The sequence below is a fragment of the Thalassophryne amazonica genome, chromosome 2 (assembly GCF_902500255.1).
Source record: "Thalassophryne amazonica chromosome 2, fThaAma1.1, whole genome shotgun sequence".
In the NCBI taxonomy this organism is placed as follows: domain Eukaryota; kingdom Metazoa; phylum Chordata; class Actinopteri; order Batrachoidiformes; family Batrachoididae; genus Thalassophryne; species Thalassophryne amazonica.
The window spans coordinates 49523375-49545508 of NC_047104.1; the positions used below are offsets into that span (position 1 = coordinate 49523375).

General features: G+C 41.6%; 1 protein-coding gene across 1 annotated transcript in view; it reads left to right on the forward strand.

The window, feature by feature from the left end:
- The first annotated feature begins 301 nt into the window (after positions 1-301).
- LOC117524144 (BTB/POZ domain-containing protein kctd15) overlaps positions 302-22134 on the forward strand; it is a 97807-nt gene continuing 75974 nt past the window's right edge. Inside the window, exon 1 of the mRNA XM_034185905.1 lies at positions 302-378. Coding sequence (XP_034041796.1) covers positions 370-378 — 9 coding nt within the window. The 5' untranslated portion in view covers positions 302-369. The remainder of the gene's footprint in view (positions 379-22134) is intronic.

Consider the following 22134-nt stretch of genomic DNA (forward strand, 5'->3'; position numbering starts at 1 on the left):
GTTGTTTTTGATATTTTTTTTAAGTTAAATCTGTGCAATCAGAATTTGTGGGGATATAGAGGGTCTATCACGTTTTCCTCCTTGAGAAAATTGCCTGGGTGAGAGAGTGGAGTTGAGCTAATTGTAGCCTAATCCCCGGCCCAGAGGCGCTCCGACAGCCCGGAGCGAGAATTTTCTTTTTAGCTCTGCGCTCTGTTATTTAGAGACGGATTATTGGCTTTCTTCTTCTCATAACAAACCACGGAGGCAGTTTCATTTAGGCAAAAAAGACAAGAAGAAACCGAAGCGGGATTTCAACAAGCGCGCACTTTTTTTTCCTTTTTTTTACGCGTAATTCAACTAAGAAGTGGAAGGAGATCATCTCATCTAATGTTCAAGGTAAGGACGCCTCCCGTGCGCTTTGGTACGGAGACGCTCGGTGAGGACAGGTCGAGCCAGCAGCCTTTAAAGCCACAGAGACACTTTGAACCGTCCGACCACAACCTGTAGTGTTTTTTTTTTTTTTTTTTTTTTACGAAGTAGTCTGTTCCGGATTCACACCAAACCCTTGTTTTCCCTTTTTTTTCTGGGCAGCTGTGCGGCGTCGCGCTGGAGCTGGATGGAGGTGTAGTTGCGCCCGAAGTCGGGAGGCTTTTATATTATTTGATATATAGAGATTTTTTTAAGGGTATTGCAAACCACAGCTGGGACCGACCGCCTGCACGGATCTCTTCTGGATTCCCTACAATGTTCGAAACGGTAGGGCGAAAACAGGTCTTACAAAAAGCAATAAACCTTGCATTTTTACGCACGGCGCGTTTGACAGTTTTGCCTGTATCCGGTGCCGGACTGCAGGTCCAGCGAGGAAACCGTTTGCACGTGTGGCTATCAACGACTTGACCGAATAAAATCAGGCTTTTAATCGCACAGCACGAGAAAGGCGCCATATTGTGCGTTTTGGTCGAATTAAGGCTGCGCACGCACGGCGGCGTCCGTGTACGATGATGTACAGTCCTGACTGTTGGCGGGGAGGTTCATTCATTAATTAATTTTAAGGATAATCGCCCTGATAATCGATAATCAACGCAGCTCTGTGGACAGAAAGTTGGTGCCTTTTATTGTGGAATTTGAGAGAGAGAGAGAGTTTCGATTACCCGGTATTTACTCCAAAGTTTTCCTTTTCCTGAATTTGTCCTGTAATCCGGTCGTGCTGTAATCGTATTAAACGAACATAATGCAGCTGTCTTGATCCGATCTTGACTCTGTGCCTCAGACTCAAAAATCGGATTTGGATTTTGTTTCAGTGTGACTTTATAAAGAGGCTTGCTGATGTCATTCATTCATCTTTTAAGTTTTTTTTCCCCTCTGCTTAATATCAAAGTTTTGGTTATTGTTTCATTCCACTGTCGCCAAGTGCTTGCTCACAGGGGGTCGTTTGACCGTTGGGGTTTTCCGTAATTATTGTATGGCCTTGCCTTACAATATAAGGCGCCTTGGGGCAACTGTTTGTTGTGATTTGGCGCTATATAAATAAATTGATTGATTGATTGATTTCAACTCAAATTTGGAAGCAGCAATCGGGCCATTCGCTTTTCAATTAAGATTAAACGCATATTAATAAAGAACAATAAAATGTCGACCTGTGCAAGGTCAGAATTTGCTCATTTTTGAACGTTAACATCTTTTAAAAAGTGCTTCTAACCCGTTTTGTCTTGTTTTAGTTTGATTATTGCACCGAGAGCTCTAAAACGACAATGCGTTGTTTTAACAGGCTGTTATTTGGTTAAATAGAGCTCACGATTTTTATTTTTATTTATTTATTTTTGTATTATTTGTTTTGGAAAATTTGCTCAAATGGGTTTTTTAAATGTTTTTTAATGTGGATTATTTTTAAATGGAGTTAAAGCAGTTTGCGGTCCAAGTTCTGATTAATTGATTTTTTTTTTTTTTTTTTTTTTTTTTTTTTTTTTTTTGTCTTGTGACATTTTCACAAGCATCCATTGTTGGAAAAAAAAAGATGGAGGGAAAAATAAATGAGTTTTTATTGGAAACATTTGAGTTGATGTCATTTTGGCAACGTTTAAGATGAACTGTGGGGACTTGAATGTGGGCTAAAAATGAGATTTGGTGGAGGACCCGAATTTTAGACCCAAAAAAAAAAAAAACATCACAGCTTTGTGGATTGCGCTCAGGAAGGTGGCGCTGTAACTTGATCCCCACGCTTGTCACGCGTGGGACACTCCCGTGTTGTGTGTCAGGCGCGCACTCCCCCCGTGTTTTCCTTGCTCTCAGATTTGTGCGTCTTGGCGCATCACGTTCTAAAACATAAGGCGACCTTTATTAGAATATTGCAAGCAGCAGTTGGTTTATTCCCTTTGAGGCTGACACAGTCGCAACCCCCTCCTCTCTCTCCTCTCGCTCTTTCTCTCTCTCTCTCTCTCTCTCTTCCCTCTAATAAGCATCCTCATATCCTACGCCCGCGGTGCCGCATGAAAAGATGCAAACATAGTTAATTAGAGGCCTGGCGATATTTGCGGACTAAATATGCGACCAGGCAGACATGGAAGTGATCTGATACCATCCGGGACGGATACTATCTGCCTCGTCGCGTAGGATCGCTGCGCTTTCATGGCTTTTCTGTAACTTGCTTTCAGGAGGGAAGAAGCATGTCACGGCTGTCTCGACCGGTCCCCGGTCTCTCCTCTGGCCGCTCAGGGGATCCCTCTGCCGGCTCAGCTGACCAAATCGAACGCCCCGGTGCACATTGACGTCGGGGCCACATGTACACCAGCAGCCTGGCGACCCTCACCAAGTGCCCAGACTCAGTGAGACCCCCCCCAGTTTGGACTTTAGGGACTTGTGTTTGTAAACAGCACAGAGATTTGAGAAGCATGTCAGATAACAATGAAGTTTTTCCTACACTTGAAATAAATAAGTGAACTCAATATATGTAGCCCAAACTCAATTCAATTAAATATACTGCTTTCATGGATTTTCTGCATGTATTTCCTGTCCAAAATTGCTTTTTAGAAAAATATTTTTGAGTCTGTTAATCTTCAGTTGGAGAGAAAGTTGACATTAATTTTCATCCTTGTCATTCACATGACACCACAGTAAAACCTGATGATTACTTCTACTCAGCCAAACTGATTGACCTTAAATTTTTAAGTTTAGTCAATAGTTGTGTATAAATGTGCTGCTTCTATTCAGCATCCAACACATAGTTTTGAAGTATTATACACCCTTCACTCTAATATAAATGCTTTATTTACTTATCTACTTATGTCAGCTAGTCCTACAAAACATAATGTACCTTTCATTCTAACCTGATGGCAATTTGTATTTCTAAGATCTGGTTGATGTAATTAAGAAAATATAGCATTTATTTGGTAGAGTGTTTTTTGTACGATTTCTGTGACACTCAAAAAGAAATAAAAATCTCTATGGATGAACTCACTCGAATTTTGTACATGATTTCCATCAATAATATATTACCCCAACTCAGCTAAACTCTATTAGTTTTAGTTTACGCCACATGTTTTGTTGATTGACTATCGTGTACAAATTCAAGTGAGTTCATCCAATGAGTAATTTTTTTTTTCCTTCTTTTTGGAGGGTGCACATTGCACTGTTATGAGTTAACCAATTTTTTCACAGTTGGATTTCCAAAGTTGTTAAGTTGAATCAATCTATCAGGTTTTACAGTGTTTCACCAGGCTGGAATGGCAGCCTCAGTACAGTCTGTGTTCATGGCATCTTAATCCATAACCACTCCCAGTTTTTTGCACTTTAGATTTTAATGATGACTTTAATGCTCTTTATTTTTGATGTCATTTACATGTTTTTCACTGCTGTGTGCTGCAGCATCTGTGTAACTTTACACCCGCCTCAGAATTAGGGATGCACTGCTCTCACTTTCACAGCACTTCATGTGTGTGTGTGTGTGTGTGTGTGTATGGTCCTGATGCTTGTCATCAAAGCTGATGTGAGCTGTTTCATATCTGATTAAAATCCAGCTCATTGGCATCTTATGTGGGATTTACTGTCTTACCATGCTGCGGTGACCACACACACACACACACACCACACACACCCACACCACACAACACACAACCCGTGTGTGTGCGTGTGTGTGTGCGCGTTGCCCTGTGTCTGATTCAGTGTGAATAAGTGTTCAGTACTGTACAAATAATGTGTTTTTAAATTGGATGTCTGTTTTTAAAACATATTCATTTGTGTATTTAAATGCGTATATCATACCTCAGTAAGAGTCATATTTGACACTAACGTGTATCCTCTGAATTATCAAACAAACTGAGTTTCTGTTTCCCACTTTTTCAGCTAAGATTTGGATCACAGGCGCCGTCAACTCTCACACTTCAGTCAATTTTTAGCTCCATCTACAAACTATACAACACCAGCAGAGGTGTTTGTTTTGTTTTTTGTTTTTTCCTTTTGGTAAACATATAAAACTACCACATAATCATTCATGCCCTTTATTGATTTTTGATACTGACTTCTGAAATGTGGGAGATTTTCAGCCCGTTTCCAGGCCCCGGTGAAGCATGTCATTAATGACATCAGCTGACAGAGTCCCATGTGGGCCAACGTAAACACACACCAGGTTTTGGAAAATCTGCCAAATTGGCTACAGGAAACAATCCACATAATCCCCTGGTAATAGAGCCTTGATATTTATAAAACGTGCTGACAGGAAATCCCTGAAAGGCTTCTTTTTATTCCTGAGTGTCCTTCATGAGAAACAAAACGCTCATGACAGAAATGAATTTATTCTAGTTTCCTAACCTCAGCTACATTGGTTATGCTTTCATGCATGCGTTTGTTTATTGAGTTTATGTAGTTATTTGTTGCAGTGTACACATGGGCGTAGGAACTGAGGGGATGGGGTGGGAGTTGGGAGCAGGGTTCAGATCCACCACCTTTTTCCTTCTTGGCATATTTTTACACTGTGTGGTTGTGATCACATTGTAAATGCAGAACATATAATGAGCTTTCATAAACTCTCCATTTATCAAATCCAGATCAGTCTGTTTTAAATTCACTCCAGAACTCCCAAACATGAAGCACATAATGCAATCCACAAGGTGTGCTTTTATTCTGAAATGGAACTCATAGTCATTTAAGTTTTAACAGTTGTTATTTAAGCTAATTAGTGCAGTTAATTAAAGCCAAATTAATTCATGTCAAACACTGTAATAAGTAGCTTCACAGCAAGGTTTTCTTTTTTTCTTCTTCTTCTTTTTTCGATGTACAGTGCATCCTGGAAAGTATTCACAGAGCTTCACTTTTTCCCACATTTTTATATTACAGCCTGATTCCAAAATGGATGAAATTCTTTTTTTCCCCTCACAATTCTACTCACAACACCTCATAATGACAACATGACAAAAGATTTTATTTTTGCAAATGTATTAAAAATAAAAAGCTAAGAAATCACAGCCACTTTGGCAGCAATTACAGCCTCAAGTCTTCTTGAATATGATGCCACAAGCTTGGTGCACCTATCTTTGGGAAGTTTTGCTCATTCCTCTTTGCAGCACAACTCAAGCGTCATCAGGTTGGATGGGAGCATCGGTGCACAGCCATATTCAGATCTCTCCAGAGATGTTCAGTTGGATTCAGGTCTGGGCTCTGGCTGGACCACTCAAGGACATTCATAGAGTTGTCCTGAAGTCACTCCTTTGATATCTTGGCTGTGTGCTTAGGGTCATTGTTCTGCTGAAAGATGAACCGTCACTCCAGTCTGAGGTCAAGAGCGCTCTGGAGCAGGTTTTTATCCAGGATGTGTCTGTACATTGCTGCATTCATATTTACCTCAGTCCTGACTAGTCTCCTAGTTCCTACTGTTGAAAAACATCCCCACAGCATGATGCTGCCACCTTCATGCTTCACTGTAGGGATGGTGCCTGGTTTCCTCCAAACATGATGCCTGACATTCATACCAAAGAGTTCAATCTTTGTCTCATCAGACCAGAGAATTTTGTTTCTCAAGGTCTGAGAGTCCTTCAGGTGCATTTTGTCAAACTCCAGGTGGGCTGTCATGTGCCTTTTACTAAGTAGTGGGTTCCGTCTGGCCACTCTACCATACAGGCCTGATTGGTGGATTGCTGCAGAGATGGTTGTCCTTCGGGAAGGTTCTCCTCTCACCACAGAGGAATGCTGGAGCTCTTACAGAGTGACCATCAGGTTCTTGGTCACCTCCCTGACTAAGGCCCTTCTCCCCCAATCACTCAATTTAGACTGGCGGCCAGCTCAAGGAAGAGTCCTGTTGGATCCAAACCTCTTCCATTTATGGATGATGGAGGCCACTGTGCTCATTGGGACCTTCAAAGCAGCAGATTTGTGCCTCGAGACAATCCTGCCTTGGAGGTCTACAGATAGTTCCTTTGACTTCATGCTTGGTTTGTGCTCTGACGTGCAGTCGGCCCTTATGTAGACAGGTGTGTGCCTTTCCAAATCATGTCCAGTGAAATAAATTTACCCCAGATGGACTCCAACTAAGTTGTAGAAACATCTCAAGAATTATCAGTTGAAACAGGATGCACCTGAGCTCAATTTTGAGGTTCATGGCAAAGACTGTGAATACTTACGTACATGTGATTTCTTAGAGTTGTTATTTTTAATAAATTTGCAAAAATTTTAACAAAAACTTTTTTCATGTTGTCGTTATGGGGTGTTGTGTATAGAATTTTGAGGGGGAAAATTAATTTAATCCATTTTGGAATAAGGCTGTAACATAAAATGTGTAAAAAGTGAAGTGCTGTGAATACTTCTGAGATGCACTCTACTTGGCTGGTGCTAACTTTGTTTGCAACATATTTTTTTTACAACTACAACACCAAAATTAAATAAATAACATCTTAATTTTTTTTGTTTGATATAATAACAGTAATAAATAATAATAATACATTAATTACAATTTTACACTACACATACACACACACAAGTCCATGATTGGAAGGTTTTGGAGGAAATGTATTGTCCAGTTTTTTTAACCTTGAAAAAAGGTGGGAATGGACAAGAAAGGAAACTTACATTTTCTATTACATTTTACAAATACAAGTATGTGTTTTCTTGTTGGGCCTTGGCGGAACACTGCACTCTACCGAGTACCCTTTTAGTTTCTCCTTCTTGCCGCAGGTTTGTGCATCGGCCTGAGAAGATATGTTGTGTCTCACTCTCTGTCTCCTCCCACAGCTGTGTTTTGTGGCCTTTACACAATCACAACTGTTTGGTGTCATTGATTCCATTAAAACCTGTCAGGAAGTTGTGATATTGCCCTATTTTTTTCCTTAAATCTTATCAGGTGTTGTTGTTGTGTTACTGGGGGTGTAGACTTTACAAAGAAGTTATTCACAGTGGAAATAAAGACAGAATTTGATGGGAATGCAGTCATTTCACGGACACTGAACGGTAATTTTACAGTGAAAGTCAAAACTGGAGAGTGTTGGTGTCTGTTTTTCATACATGCTCCTTTGCTCTATCTCTCTCATTTTCTCTTCTTTTCTCACTGTGACGCTCACACACACACATACGCATGCACGCACGCACGCACGCACACACACACACACACACACACACACAAACACACATCTTTCTCTCTCTCTGTCGGTGCAGTTGGCCTCGGGGCTACGCTTTCCACTGGAGCCCGCGGAAGGAGGGGCCCCTTTTGTGTGAATTAGGATAATGGCTGACAGCAGAAAGCAAAGCGATTACACCGACTCTGCCGCGCCCGTGCAGCATTTTGGCCTTGTCCGCTCAGCAGTGCCGAACAGTTGACAACTTAAAGAAGAGGGCTGAAGAATTTAAAGTTGATGATTACTTTTAATAGATTGGTCCTTAAATAATGCAGTGTGCCAAGAGAAAGTTAGTCTAGTAACTAATGTGCGGTTATCTGTCTTCCTCTGTGAGGGCCATATTAAGGGACAGGGGTCATGAAACATTGATGCACACTCTGTGCGGAAGACAGCCTCAGCAGTCACTCGAACAGAAGCCGAGGAAATTACGGAAAATGTTCCACAGAGGAGGAAACTATTTTGAAAGGACTGCTGGACATTTTTCTCTCGGAAAAGAAGTCTTCTGTGTCCAGAAATGAGAAATTTCTACTTGCTTCACGCTCGCTTACTGCAGTCTGAGTGTAATTATTTTGAATTCGCCATAATTAATGTGACAAACAGTGAAATTTCCTGTTAACCTTCTCGGAAATCCAACGGGCCCTTTAAATCTTGCGTCATTTGATGATAAGACGTCTTAGATGTTTGATAATAGATTTAAGTGGCTCAAGTGCAGCCTCTGTGGTGCTGAAAGTATAACAAATTTGAGTTTAAACCCTGAACAAAACATAACCAGGGGAGGTGATGCTCTAGTGGTTAAGGTGTTGGGCTTAAGACCAGAAGATCATGGGTTCAAATCCCCGCCTGACTGGAAAATCACTAAGGGCCCTTGGGCAAGGCCTTTAATCCCCTATTGCTCCCGGTGTGTAGTGAGCGCCTTGTATGGCAGCACCCTGACATCGGGGTGAATGTGAGGCATAACTGTAAAGCGCTTTGAGCGTCTGATGCAGATGGAAAAGCGCTATATAAATGCAGTCCATTTACCATTTACCATAACCAGTTCTCTGTGTCTTTATTTAAAGTAGTTCAAAAAGGTTTTTTTTATGTTTGAAAATTTATTTAAAAAAAAGAAACTAAGAAATCGCATGTACATAAGAATTCACACCCTTTGCTCAATACTTTGTTGATGCACCTTTGGCAGCAATTACAGCCTCAAGTCTTCTTGAATATGATGTCACAAGCTTGGCGAATCTACCTTTGGGCAGTTTTGCCCATTCCTCTTTGGAGCACCTCTCAAGCTCCATCAGGTTGGATGGGGAGTGTCGGTGCACAGACATTTTCAGATCTCTCCAGAGAGGTTCAATTGGATTCAGGTCTGGGCTCTGGCTGGGCCACTCAAGGACATTCACAGAGTTGTCCTGAAGCCACTCCTTTGATATCTTGGCTGTGTGCTTAGGCTCATTGTCCTTCTGAAAGATGAACCGTCGCCCCAGTCTGAGGTTTTCATCCAGGATGTCTCTGTACATTGCTGCATTCATCTTTCCCTCAATCCTGACTAGTCTCCCAGTTCCTGTCACTGAAAAACATCCCCAAAGCATGATGCTGCCACCACCATGCTTCACTGTAGGGATGGTGCCTGGTTTCCTCTAAACATGACATCTTTCCCTCAATCCTGACTAATCTCTCAGTTCACAGTTCTCGCAGTCCTTGATTTTAACACTGTAAATCCCTTTTGATCTATATTTTGTATTATATTTAACTTATGAAAAGTCAATTCTAACAGGACTTTGACCTTGAAATTTTTTTCCAAGGTAAAAAGTTGTGGAATTGTAAACTAGTATTGGCAGAGGTTTGTGCAGCTCTAGTTATTAGTATTATTGTTGTTGTTATTTTAATGAGCCTTTAACTGGAATAAGTGGGGTCAGAAAATTAGTGAATGGCTATATAACCACTGATGAATCAGTCAATGTTCTCCTGTGTTAGCTTGGATTCCGTCCAGGTGCTCCAGCTTCCTCCCACTCCAACGGGTTGCGGGTGGGTGGGGGGTGCTTAAAACCTTTCCACAGTGTTGCAGCTCTCTAATGTCGGAGATCATGTTTTCTCAAACTCAAGCCAAACACTAAAGTTGCTGATCTGCACACAAGAGTGCATATGTTCAGCATAGCGTTAATATGTTCTTATTTGCTGTCACGTGTTCCGTGTATGTGCTTATTGCAGTTTCTTCGAAAAAAAAAATCCATATAGACTAATATTAAGCAACAGAGCCTTACGTGATGACATTTATTCTCAGGGAACTCTGTTAGAAGATTTTTGTTGCGGGTGCTGATTTAATATTGAACTCTAAAACAAATTGCAGGAAGAGTGAAACCTGCTGCAAACCGTCACACTGTTATTCTCTACAGCCACGAGATGTGGAGAATTAAATTCATATTTCGTGTTTTGAAACTCAAGGACCCCTCGGGACATACTGCGCTATGTTTACGTGTAGTTTTACCTTTGTTGGGTTCCAAGCAGGACAGAGGCAGTGAGGAACAGAACATTCCCTGCCATCGTTTTGCTGACTGGCTGGTGATTGAACCTATGACACTCCAATCATAAGTCCATTCGTTTCAGGTGTTGCATGTTCTTCGCTGTCGCCTCATTATGAGCCGGTTTGCTGGAAGCGGCAGTCGGTGTGTTTCACAATCTAGACCGCATCTTCAACCAGTCCGAGCAGATATACCTGCACAGGATGGATCCTCCCACCTCCGGCAGACTTGTCCGTACGCCAGCACGGAGCCGCGGGCTTACTGCCAGATATTGCCCACCTGTACTGCCCTGCTGCCTGGCCTCACTTGGCACTGCCGGGGTGGAAGATCTGAGCTGTTCTTGTCCTTGATAACCTCCAAACACCCACCAGCTCCCTCTCTCTCTGACTGTCCTTCTCTTCCTCTCTAGTTCTGCTTTGCTTTTTTGTCTCTCACTCTCTTTCTGTTTGCATTCATTCCTTTCTCTTTCTCTGCACCTCTTTCATTCTTTTTGCCCTCTACCGTTATCTCTTATTTATCTCAGTCTTTCTGTTTTTGCTTCTTTCTTGCAGGGTTGAGCTTCCTGTCGGTTATCTTCCCTTCTACCTGTTTAAACCCCCCCAATTCAAGGATTTAACACAAGGGGGTAAATGAGACCAAACAGACTGAACGAAAGAGAGAACGAGGGAGAAAGAGAGAGGGGGGAGGGAGGGAGTTGAAGAGAGAGAAAGAAAAAGAAAAACAGGCAGCATTTTAATTGCTTTTTTAAAAAGTGGAGATGAAAAACAGAGTTTAGCCTGCAGGGGTATGGTGAAATTCTAGCTGGAAGAATTGCAAGACCATATGAGAAAGGAAGACCTCGGGCCAAACAGGGAGATGAGTATTGGTTTTTTATAAAGCATTTTGCATCGATTTCCAGAGAGAAAGCGAGTAAGGGAGACAGAGAAGGATGGAAAGAAGGAAGGAGAAAGGATGGCAGGAAGGCAGAGAAAGAGGGAAAAGCATCTTTGCTTCTTCGTACAGTCAAAGAAAGGAAACAGGACAGACGTCACGCAACACCTTCAGCGTTAAATACGTGATTAAACGTGAACAAAGCGTGCAGGTGAAATTCTAAAAGTCAACAACGCTGTTTTTTTTGGTTGACCTTCCAGTGCTGACACTCTGGGCATGTGCATGTTGGTATGTCTGCAGATGCAGGTGAGAGGTTTCTGTGAGAGGTTGTGCATGTCACTGTTCATTCTTAGACTCTCGCATACATACGTGTTTCCTCATAGGTGCAAACGTAGCGGTGGCCTTTTTTGGCCACTAGACGTTGACTATACACCTGAAATCAACTGACAGTTAAGGTTATTTTGAGCTACATGTAACTTCAATCAATCAATCAATCAATTTTTTTTTTATATAGCGCCAAATCACAACAAACAGTTGCCCCAAGGCGCTTTATATTGTAAGGCAAGGCCATACAAGCAGCCATATGTTAAGATAAAAGCAGCACCTGCTCCTAATTTCCATCATACATGTGATGATAAGATTATTTCCACATATGCAGCAGATTACACCCACCCCCTGTGTAAGTCTTATCAGTTATTACCTTCAAGTCACTGTTATGATGTCCTCTTGCCAAGAAAAACATATACTACAACTCCTTTATTCCCACTGTTATAGAGGGTTTTCAATCACGTGACCGATTTGCTGCAGGACAGGTGCCGTCTCCATTCTGGATTACAAGGAGGCTGGTGCGTGATAGAAAAATGTAGAGAATGTGCGGTTATTACGATGCTTTAAATCCTCGAGATAAAGCTATTTATCATGATAGATGTGTAGCAGTTGATTCAGTGGATCCGTATCTTATACCAGATAGTGAATTAAGTGTTGATGTAACGAACTGGCCGACCGTGTCACACTGCGATATTGTGAACTAGGAAGCTGGCGACCAGGTCAGCCTCGCCGGCCTCCTGCAGAGCATCACAGCGGAGCTCTGAAAGCGGAGGTCGTCTTGAAGTCCTGAGCGATTTCTCTCACCAGGCGCTGGAAGGGCAGCTTGTGGATCAGCAGCTCGGTGCTCGAGGACCACAATGTAAATAAGCATCCGTATTGGAAGCGTTCTTTGTTATTCTTATATAATTTTATTGCCGAATATAATTATAATATATAGTAATATTATAATAAAACAGTGGATTTCTGGTAGCGGCGGATCTCTCTCAGCGCCATGGTGCCATGAGGCTTCTTCACATCAACGTTGAAGTTTCTGCAATTGTTCGCCAAATGCACGTAGCGTATCACAGCGGCCACCACGTCGTAATCCAGAATGGCCGCGGGACACAAAATGATGTGACCGATACGTCACATGAAAACCCTCTATAAGAACCTAAAATTAACAGCAAGACCCCCGTATCAAAATCACTGTCATTTACTGTAAGCACAAGGCCAATTTGCACACATTAGCAGCATAAGTATTTTATTATTTTATTCTGTTTTGCACGGCTACTTTTATTTTGTTGGAGAAATGCATCCTTTTATGTTACTGTCTGGGTTTTGCTTTGTATGTTGAGCCACACTGAAGATGATTTTCTGTTATGACAGACAGTAAAGTTTTCTGATTCTGATTCAGATCTGCAGGAGGCATACACTTCTATGGTTTATTATCCTGTGCAGCAAAGTTCACCATATTACCCTCATTATATATGGAGCTAAATCCAGGCCATATTTTTTTCAATCTTTTTTTATTTTCAGATTACAAAACTTTTGGCCTGGATGTGTGAGTGAGACCAAATGAATGTGTGAGGCAGAATACATATGTGAGACAAAATACATGTATGTGTGAGTATAGACCAGGGGTGGGCAACGAAGGCAGAGATACATTAGGTTTTCCTTGCAACCAACCAATCACCTCAGCAGGTGGGTTTGCTGATGAGCTTCTCCTCTGAACATAAACACCTAATTGTCAATGAAATCACCTGCTGAGGTGATTGGTAGAAAGTGAAACCTGCAGTGCCCTTCATGGCACATGAATGCCCACCCCGCTATAGATTATGTGCTGTATGTGTGAGGGAGAATAAATATGCAAATGTATGTGATGGAGCATATATGTATGGTATATGTGTGTGGGAGTCAAAATACATGTGTGTATATATATATAAAATACATGTGTGTATATATGTCAAAATACGTGTGTGTGTGTGTGTGTGTGTGTGTGTGTGTGTGTGTGTGTGTGTGTGTGTGTGTGTGTGTGTGTGTGTGTGTGTGTGTGTGTGTGTGTGTGGTGGGCACAGTGGTGGGCACAGCTAGCCAAAAAGTTAGCTTTGATAACCATTAATCAGATAACTGAAAAGTTATCTTTTATGACAATAAACCGATAAATTGCTAAAAAAATGTATCTTTATTACAGATAACTGATAACCAATAACTATTAGTATTGATTTGGATGCGGTCACATCCGATTTCACTGTCGGCATCTGACAAACCAGTTTAACTTTAAGCACCGCAGGGGCTGCTGGGTAAATTCAACGATCACAAACACAAAGAACGCATAAAAAATGAATAAACAAAAAAATAAAACCCCAAACACTGTCATCATCTTTCAAAAGCAGTAAAACACAGTATTAGAAGTCACAGTTTATCTCGATATTAGATAAACCGTCATTTACGAACTAAAAGCTGCTGCTTTTTTCACACGCTTTCAACCCTGCGGTTTAAACAACCGAAATACATCCATTAATGCATTAATTGGCAGAGCAAAATACACGTAGTGAATATAAATTCTTACCTGTTAGTTTCAGTGGGATTCATCTGAATAAATAATCCACATAAAGCATCCTTTTTTAAAATCCAAAACAGTGTTGAAACGTGAAGAAAAGTTCCTCCCTCTGTACACACAGCTGCACCATGAGAGCTCCTCTCCCCCACCGAGTCTTGGCGATTAAATTACAGCCACAAAAAATAAAATAATGTTAAAATTAGTCTGTTTTGTTTTTGTGTCGAGTGGGCGGAGTCACTGTAACATCCAAAGAGAACCTGAACTACACTACCCACAATGCTCCCTGCGTTGACCGGCCACATTTTGCGCTTAATGATGACATCATCAACAAGCCACAGGCAGCCAGTCTGCTCAGTGGCTATGAACACACCATAAATGGAATACGTGGTGTGTCCATAAAGTAACGGTCCTTTTTATTTTTTTAAAAACTATAGGATGTCATTCATATGTTTTTACGTCAGACATGCTTGAACCCTCGTGCGCATGTGTGAGTTTTTCCACGCCTGTCGGTGACGTCATTCGCCTGTGAGCACGCCTTGTGGAAGGAGTGGTCACGCCCCCTCGTCGAATTTTCATTGTCTGGAAATGGCGGAATGAAAAGGACTTTTTTCCATCAGAATTTTTTCAGAAGCTGTTAGAGATTGGCACCTGGAAACCATTCGAAAAAGTTATCTGGCTTTTGGTGAAAATTTTACGGGCTTCACAGAGAATAAGGACTTTAACTACAGCTTTAAGGACCCCTTTAAGGACGGTCGGTGCGCCGCGCTCCGAGCTGCGACGTCGCGGCACAAACCACTGGATCATTTGTAAGCTGATGGCTCTGTGGATACGAGACCATCGTGTGCTCTTTCTCTGGTTATCACAAGAGCTGGACATCAGCCATTTTCCAGCAGATTTCACTTTTAACAAGAGATTTTGTCATGGAAAGCCGTGCGGAGGCTTCGCGCGTCACGACCGATTCGCTGATGAAGCGAGACAAAGGAACACCTCCGTTTCGGAGTGTTAGAGGACAAGTTTGGACATGTCTATCTCGGCTTTCAGTGCTTAACAGTCGAGTGAGTATAAGAGAACTTGTGGAGAGCTGGACATGTGATAACCAGAGAAAGAGCACACGACGGTCTCGTATCCACAGAGCCATCAGCTTAGAAATGATCCAGTGGTTTGTGCCGCGACGTCGCAGCTCGGAGCGCAGCGCACTAACTGTCCTTAAAGCTGTAGCTAAAGTACTTATTCTCTGTGAAGCCCGTAAAATTTTCATCAAAAGCCAGATAACTTTTTCGAATGGTTTCCAGGTGCCAGTCTCTAACAGCTTCTGAAAAAATTCTGATGGAAAAAAAGTCCTTTTCATTCCGCCATTTCCAGACAATGAACCAGACAATTTTTTCCAGACAACATTTCCAGACAATGAAGGACCGTTACTTTATTGACAGACCTCGTAAAATGTTTGATTTTAGGGTTTACAAACATTTTTGACCGTTAAACTTTACCAGCAAAGAAAATGTTATCGGACTGAAAGTTATCAGAAATAAATTTATCAGAAGATAATTGGTCTGATGATGGTTTTAAAACTTATCTGAAAAGCTAATCTGATAGCAAAAACATTAGCTTCAATAATTATTTGCTATCAGATTAGCTGAACTGTGCTCACCACTGTGTGTGTGTATATATATATATATATATATATATATATATATATATATATTATATATATATATATATATATATATAATATATATATATATATTATATATATAATATATTGTTTTGTGCAAATATTTGCTCATTTTGAAATGGATGGCTGCAACACATTTCAAAAAAGCTGGGACAGTGGTATGTTTACCACTGTGTTACATCACCTTTCCTTCTAACAACACTCAGTAAGTGTTTGGGAACTGAGGACACTAATTGTTGAAGTTTTGTAGGTGGAATTCTTTCCCATTCTTGCTTGATGTACGACTTCAGTTGTTCAATAGTCCGGGGTCTCCATAGTCGTATTTGTGCTTCATAATGCGCCACACATTTTCAATAGGCGACAGGTCTGGACTGCAGGCAGGCCAGTCTAGTACCCGCACTCTTTTACTATGAAGCCACGCTGCTAACACGTGCAGAATGTGGCTTGGCATTGTCTTGCCGTAATAAGCAGGGACGTCCCTGAAAAAGATGTTGCTTGGATGGCAGCATGTGTTGCTCCAAAACTTGGATGTACCTTTCAGAATTGTTAGTGCCATCACAGATGTGTAAGTTGCCCATGCCGTGGGCACTAACACACTCCCATACCATCACAGATGCAGGCTTTTAAACTTTGCACTGGTAACATTCTGGATGGTCTTTTTCCTCTTTTGTCCAGAGAACACAACGTGATGATGATTTCCAAAACAATTTGAAATGTGGACTCATCAGACCACAGCACTCTTTTCCACTTTGCATCTGTCCATTTCAAATGAGCTCAGGCCCAAAGAAGGCGGTGGCGTTTCTGGATGTTGTTGATGTATGGCTTTCACTTTGCATGATAGACTTTTAACTTGCACTTGTAGATGTAGCGACAAACTGTGTTAACTGACAGTGTTTTTCTGAAGTGTTCCTGAGCCCACACGGTAAGATCCTTTACACAGTGATGTCGGTTTTTAATGCAGTGCTGCCTGAGGGATCGAAGGTCACGGGCATTCAGTGTTGGCTTTCAGCTTTGCCGCTTACGCGTAGAAAGCTCTCCAGATTTTCTGAATCTTCTGATTATATTATGGACTGTAGATGATGGAATCGCTAAATTCCTTGCAATTGAACATTGAGAAACATTGTTCTTAAACTGTTGGACTATTTTTTCACACAGTTGTTCACAAAGTGGTGATCTTCACCCCATCTTTGCTTGTGAATGGCTGAGCCTTTTGGGGATGCTCCTTTTATACCCAATCATGACACTCACCTATTTCCAGTTAGGTGTTCTCTGAGCATTCACCAACTTTCCCACACTTTTGTTGCCCCCTCCCAACTTTTTTGAAATGTGTTCCAGGCATCCATTTCAAAATGAGGAAATATTTGCACAAAACAACAAAGTTTATCAGTTTGAACATTAAATATCTTGTCTTTGTGGTGTATTCAATTGAATATAGGTTGAAGAGGATTTGCAAATCATTGTATTATGTTTTTATTTACATTTTACACAACGTCCCAACTTCATTGGAATTGGGGTTGTAGTTAAACTATCCAGATTAATTTGGTTTATAAATCAAAACCATAAGTCAATCCTGCATTCCTTTTGAGGACTTCTGCCTCACGGCTGGACCGCTGTATGCTGTGAAGAGAAATTAGCTTTTTTTTTTGTACCAGCCTGGTGGCCAGGCCACTTCTGCTGGGGTAGAGTTGTGCTTAGCTCCTCTCAACTGCCTGGCTGCTGCAAAATACATAGCAGACAGGAGCCAATGTGTATCATTTTAGGGTTTATAAATGTTTTTCACCACTACCAACTATGTAAAAAAAACATTAACAGACTAAATTAGCAGAACTAAATTTAGCAGAAGCTAATTGGTCCGCTGATGGTTTTTAAAGTTAGCTGAAAAGCTAATCCACAAACAAAAAAGTTAGCTTTGCTAATTAGCGGTTAGTGGATTAGCAGAACTGTGCCCACCAGTGTGTGTGTGTGTGTGTGTGTGTGTGTGTGTGTGTGTGTGTGTGTGTGTGGTGTGTGTGGTGTGTGTGTGGTGGTGTGTGTGTGTGTGTGGTGTGTGTGTGTGTGTGTGTGTGTGTGTGTGTTATATATAGAGAGAGAGAGGGAGAGTTGGTTTTTTATATTATATAGTTTGTAGGAGTCTGAGTCTAAAAATGATTTGTGGTTAGCAGGTCCCACCACAGTAGTTTTTTCTTTGTCCAACCCATGCGCACGAGGGTTCAAGCTTGTCTGACGCAATCACACGTGATTCAAATCCATATGGTTTTTGAAAAAATAATAAGGTCGGATACTTTTCTAATAGACCTCGTAATTCAAGCACGGAACCTTCTGTGTGATAAGCGACATTTAGCCATAAAATGGCTTCTTGTAGGCTTCTGTAGTGACAGTATGAAACTGAAACAGGCTCGCCCAATGAGCTAACTCAGAGATAGGAGGGCGCAGCGAGAGGCAGCTCCTTTGTGGTTAACCTGACAGGCACAGGAAAAAAAATGGGTTCTTAGAGCCGTCTTGCATTGCCAATTTGTGACACCTGTCTGTGTTTTGGCGCAAAAAATTATCGGATGCCCAATCACAGCCTAACATTGGGCTGCGAATTTTACAGTGGTAAGAGTAGCGTTATACAACATTTTGAGCGTTTTGGAAATTTTAGAATATGTTTTTTAAAAAATTGTGATGATGAGATACTGTACATCTTGATCCAAATAGTGAACATTTATATGTAATATGTTCAGGGTGTGGGTAATTCTGCAAAAGTAGATGATGATGAATATCCAGGTACAATATATAGCAAGTAGGACTGATCCTCCTCTGAGCAGAGGCCTCATTGTGGTTCTCCTCTACAACATAAATCAAAAGAGAAGCATGGTGCACTCTTCAACAGAAGACAGTTTTGAAACAGGTACTTTTTAGCTTTGTGGAAAATTTTGGAAGTAATGCGAGTGTTGGGGAAAGTGTAGTGACACGGACCCACAACAGGGGGCGCAAATGAACGGTCAATAGATGAGCCAAAAGGTAACAATTTAATGTTGTGAATGTGCACAACGATTATACAGACAATCACAGAATCTGATAGCAGTCAATACACCAAGGTGACGTGTGGGCAGGCTCAAGGATAGAAGACGTCTGTCCTGAGAAGAGCCGGGACCACACGATTTCCACCGCACAGAACCTGGTGAATACTGGAGCCGCCAAGTCCCGAATTCCCAGGTGATCACCGTCCCCGACTGTCGGATCTGGTACTGCTGGTGAGGAGCACAAACAGTGAGATGTGGGTGTGTGCACACCCAGTACCAAAAACAGTTAGAAGGTGGAAAGTCACCTCCACCTCTAATCACACACTCGTGCAGCTCCTGTTAAACCACTTATCTGGTTTGGGTGTGAAGCGAAGCCGTCGCTGTTCACACCAAAACGCCAATCCCGCAGATAAGGCACACCACAGGAAAACGGCTGCAAAAGAGTTCAGACTTATGACACAGTTTTAGATACAGCAGAGAATTACCTTCACAGGTAGATGACATCTCGGCAACGAGGTGGAGATGACATCCGGTCTTTATGGAGTGAGATGATGTAGTGTAGATGGGTGACAGCTGTCAAGAGATAATGAGTGACAGCTGTCACCCCCGGCTGTGTCCGTGGCGGCAGCGCCCTCTCGTGCCTGAAGCCCGCACTTCAGGCAGGGCGCCCTCTGGTGGTGGGCCAGCAGTACCTCCTCTTCTGGCGGCCCACACAACAGCGAGAGTAGCATGTAGACCTTATGAAGTAGCATTGTATGCATGTGCACAAACACAACACTCCTCGTACTGGGGTCCATTTGGCAACAGCCAGAAATACTCAATAATCATCAGTTGCACTCTCTTGTTAGCGGTCATATTTATCACCTTAGGAAATCATAGAAAATACTAATTTTGTCTGCTATGTTAATAAATCACCTGGAAGTCTTAGCTTGATGATCTATAATGTACTGTCTAAAGCACTTAGTACAAGTGCATTTGGGGCGTGTCTGGCTTTACTATTTACACAGCACAACATAATCTCCTTGTAGAGAAGCCACAAATGTGTTGTATTTAGTGACTAATCATGGGTGGAGCATGAATCACACCAAACAAATTGTCATTCTGTCTGTCATTGCTGCTTAGAGGGCAGACTGGGCAGGTGACAGGTGTGAGAGGTTTTCTGGCAAGGATTTGTCCACAAAGGGTCACAACTCCCTGAGGTGGAACTATTGTGCACCTTATTCCTGCGCCTCCTCTGTTCACTTAGTCTCCAAACACCCCCATCCATGGCGAGCCCCATCTTGGTGCCCCACCCAACACAACCCTAAGCAAACCCGAGGTAGACAATGTGCAGAAGCATAGCGTACCCACATCAGGAACTTGCTTACGTTACTCATATATGAATATTGTGCTGTACTAACAGCAAAACTCAGCACTCAACTTTACATCAGGTTATCAGTGATCTTTGGCTCACTCACTTTCTGTTGCTTCACTATAGCAATGCACAAGCACTGCGCCTGACCACACCTTATTTTAAGACCAACACACCCAATGGGCGCACAGACAAATGCAGGTATGTTTGATATTAAAGCAACAGGGGTACTTCACATGAAAATGACAACTACATTGTAAACCAGCAGTGACATGTATGCTGTGCTGTACACTGTGTTATGCACTGCACACACACAAACCCACAACTTGTCCATATTGACTTTGGGCTCTATGTTAACAGTAACCATATAACACGTGGTGCATATGTTTTTGGGGTGTGTCCGCCAACACATTTCTTTTCTGCAGTGCTAAACCTCAGTACAAACCAGGATACTGTGCACACTGCAGATAGATTAACATGTTGTTTCCATATACCAATTATATAAAGTCTATAATATTTGCCATTCACCCCCTATTGGTCAATACAAAGAAATGCATTTCTTTATGGAGACCACAGCAGCCTTGAGAGGTTGGCTGTGTCTGTTTTTTGTCATCCACTTGTGTAGATATGTATGTGGAGCACTATAAACACAAACATAACAGGAGACAAACTAGTGGTGTTGTAGCAAAACATAACTCATATTCAGAATGTGTTAAACTTGTTTTACTAATTTCTTATGACTTATACTACTACAAATTCGCTATCAACAGTCAAGCAACTGAATTGAAGGAACTAGCTCATTAGCTGTCCAAGTCTTGTTGTCTTACCAAAGCTATCTTTCAGGCACATAGCGCACACATCTTTCAAATATCCACTACAGAAATTCAATTTTTATTCAACTCCAGAGCTCTTGGTGAAATACTATTGTACCTGCATTAATGGTAAATGTCCACCAGGTGGAGATATTGCTCCATTTCAAGAACATTGCGTGCAGGCTGCTGTGGGACACCATGACTAAGCTGTTGCACATAGTAATAGATACTTGATGCAAATTTTAGACCACCCCCACCCTTCAAAAAAGGAGGAGCTTCACATATACCTCAGACATAACTGGCATCCACATATACAGCAGTATGTGGAAACAAAGTCTCCATATCATTCATGAGTGTGTTGTGGGCATACTGTGAAATCAGCGAATCACAGCACCACTCACCACTGCCTTTAAGGCACAAGTGCACTGAGTGGTATTTAACCCTCTGGAGTTGAATGACACGCCCTCGTGTAAAAAGTCACATGACCTAATTAAGCAGATGTAACACTCAATCTGCAGCACTCTGAGGCCCTTTAAATGCGTGTTGAACGTGGAGACTTCAAACTTTATAGCACTTTTTAAATTTTGTTAATAGGCCTAGTATAACTTGACTTATGAGTATTTTTTACTCTATGTGTTTTCATGAATATTATTTTAACTTTTCGCTGCGCATTTATGTACACACAAGCAGCCAAAAGGATGTAGAAAATTATAGAAAAAAAGGGAACACCAGGTCATGACAAACTGTTTCGAGTCAGGCCTTTTTATGATGACATCCTTAGTGCCTGCCAGGCTTATTACCACCCGAGGAGGGAGCTGGCAGTGGATGAAAGGATGGTGGCAACGAAGGAAAAAACTGGAATGACTCAATATTTGAAGGACAAGCCAACAAAATGGGGCATAAACATTTTGTGTTGACTGTTTCAAGTAATAGTAGTAGTCTTTATTGTCATTGTTACTTTTTACAAAGTCACAACGAAATTAAAAGTGCTTTGGCTCGTGAGTTAAGAGCAATAAATAGTTTAAGAACATATAAAAGAATAAAACATATTGCACCGACTATAAACAGGAATAAAACATTTAAAAGAATAAAACATATATTACACTGTTTATGGACAGGAATGGTACGATCACAGATTGCACTGGGTGAAAAAGACTGCCACCAGATGTATTGCATACTGAACATACTACAAGTATTTCACCTTGAAGAGTTAAGTGCCATGATTGCCTTTGGATAGAAACTATTTTTTAGATGATTTGTTCTGGTTTGTAATGTTCTATATCTCCTGCCTGATGGCGTGAGCTGAAACCGACAATGTCCAGGATGTGAGACGTCCTTTGAAATATCTATTGCCTTCTTGTGGCATCTGGACGTATAAATGTCTTCCAGTGTGGGGAGGGGGCAGCCTATGATCTTCTCTGCTGCCCTAACGACCCTATGTAGCGCCTTCTTCTCTGAGGATGTGCAGCTGCCATAC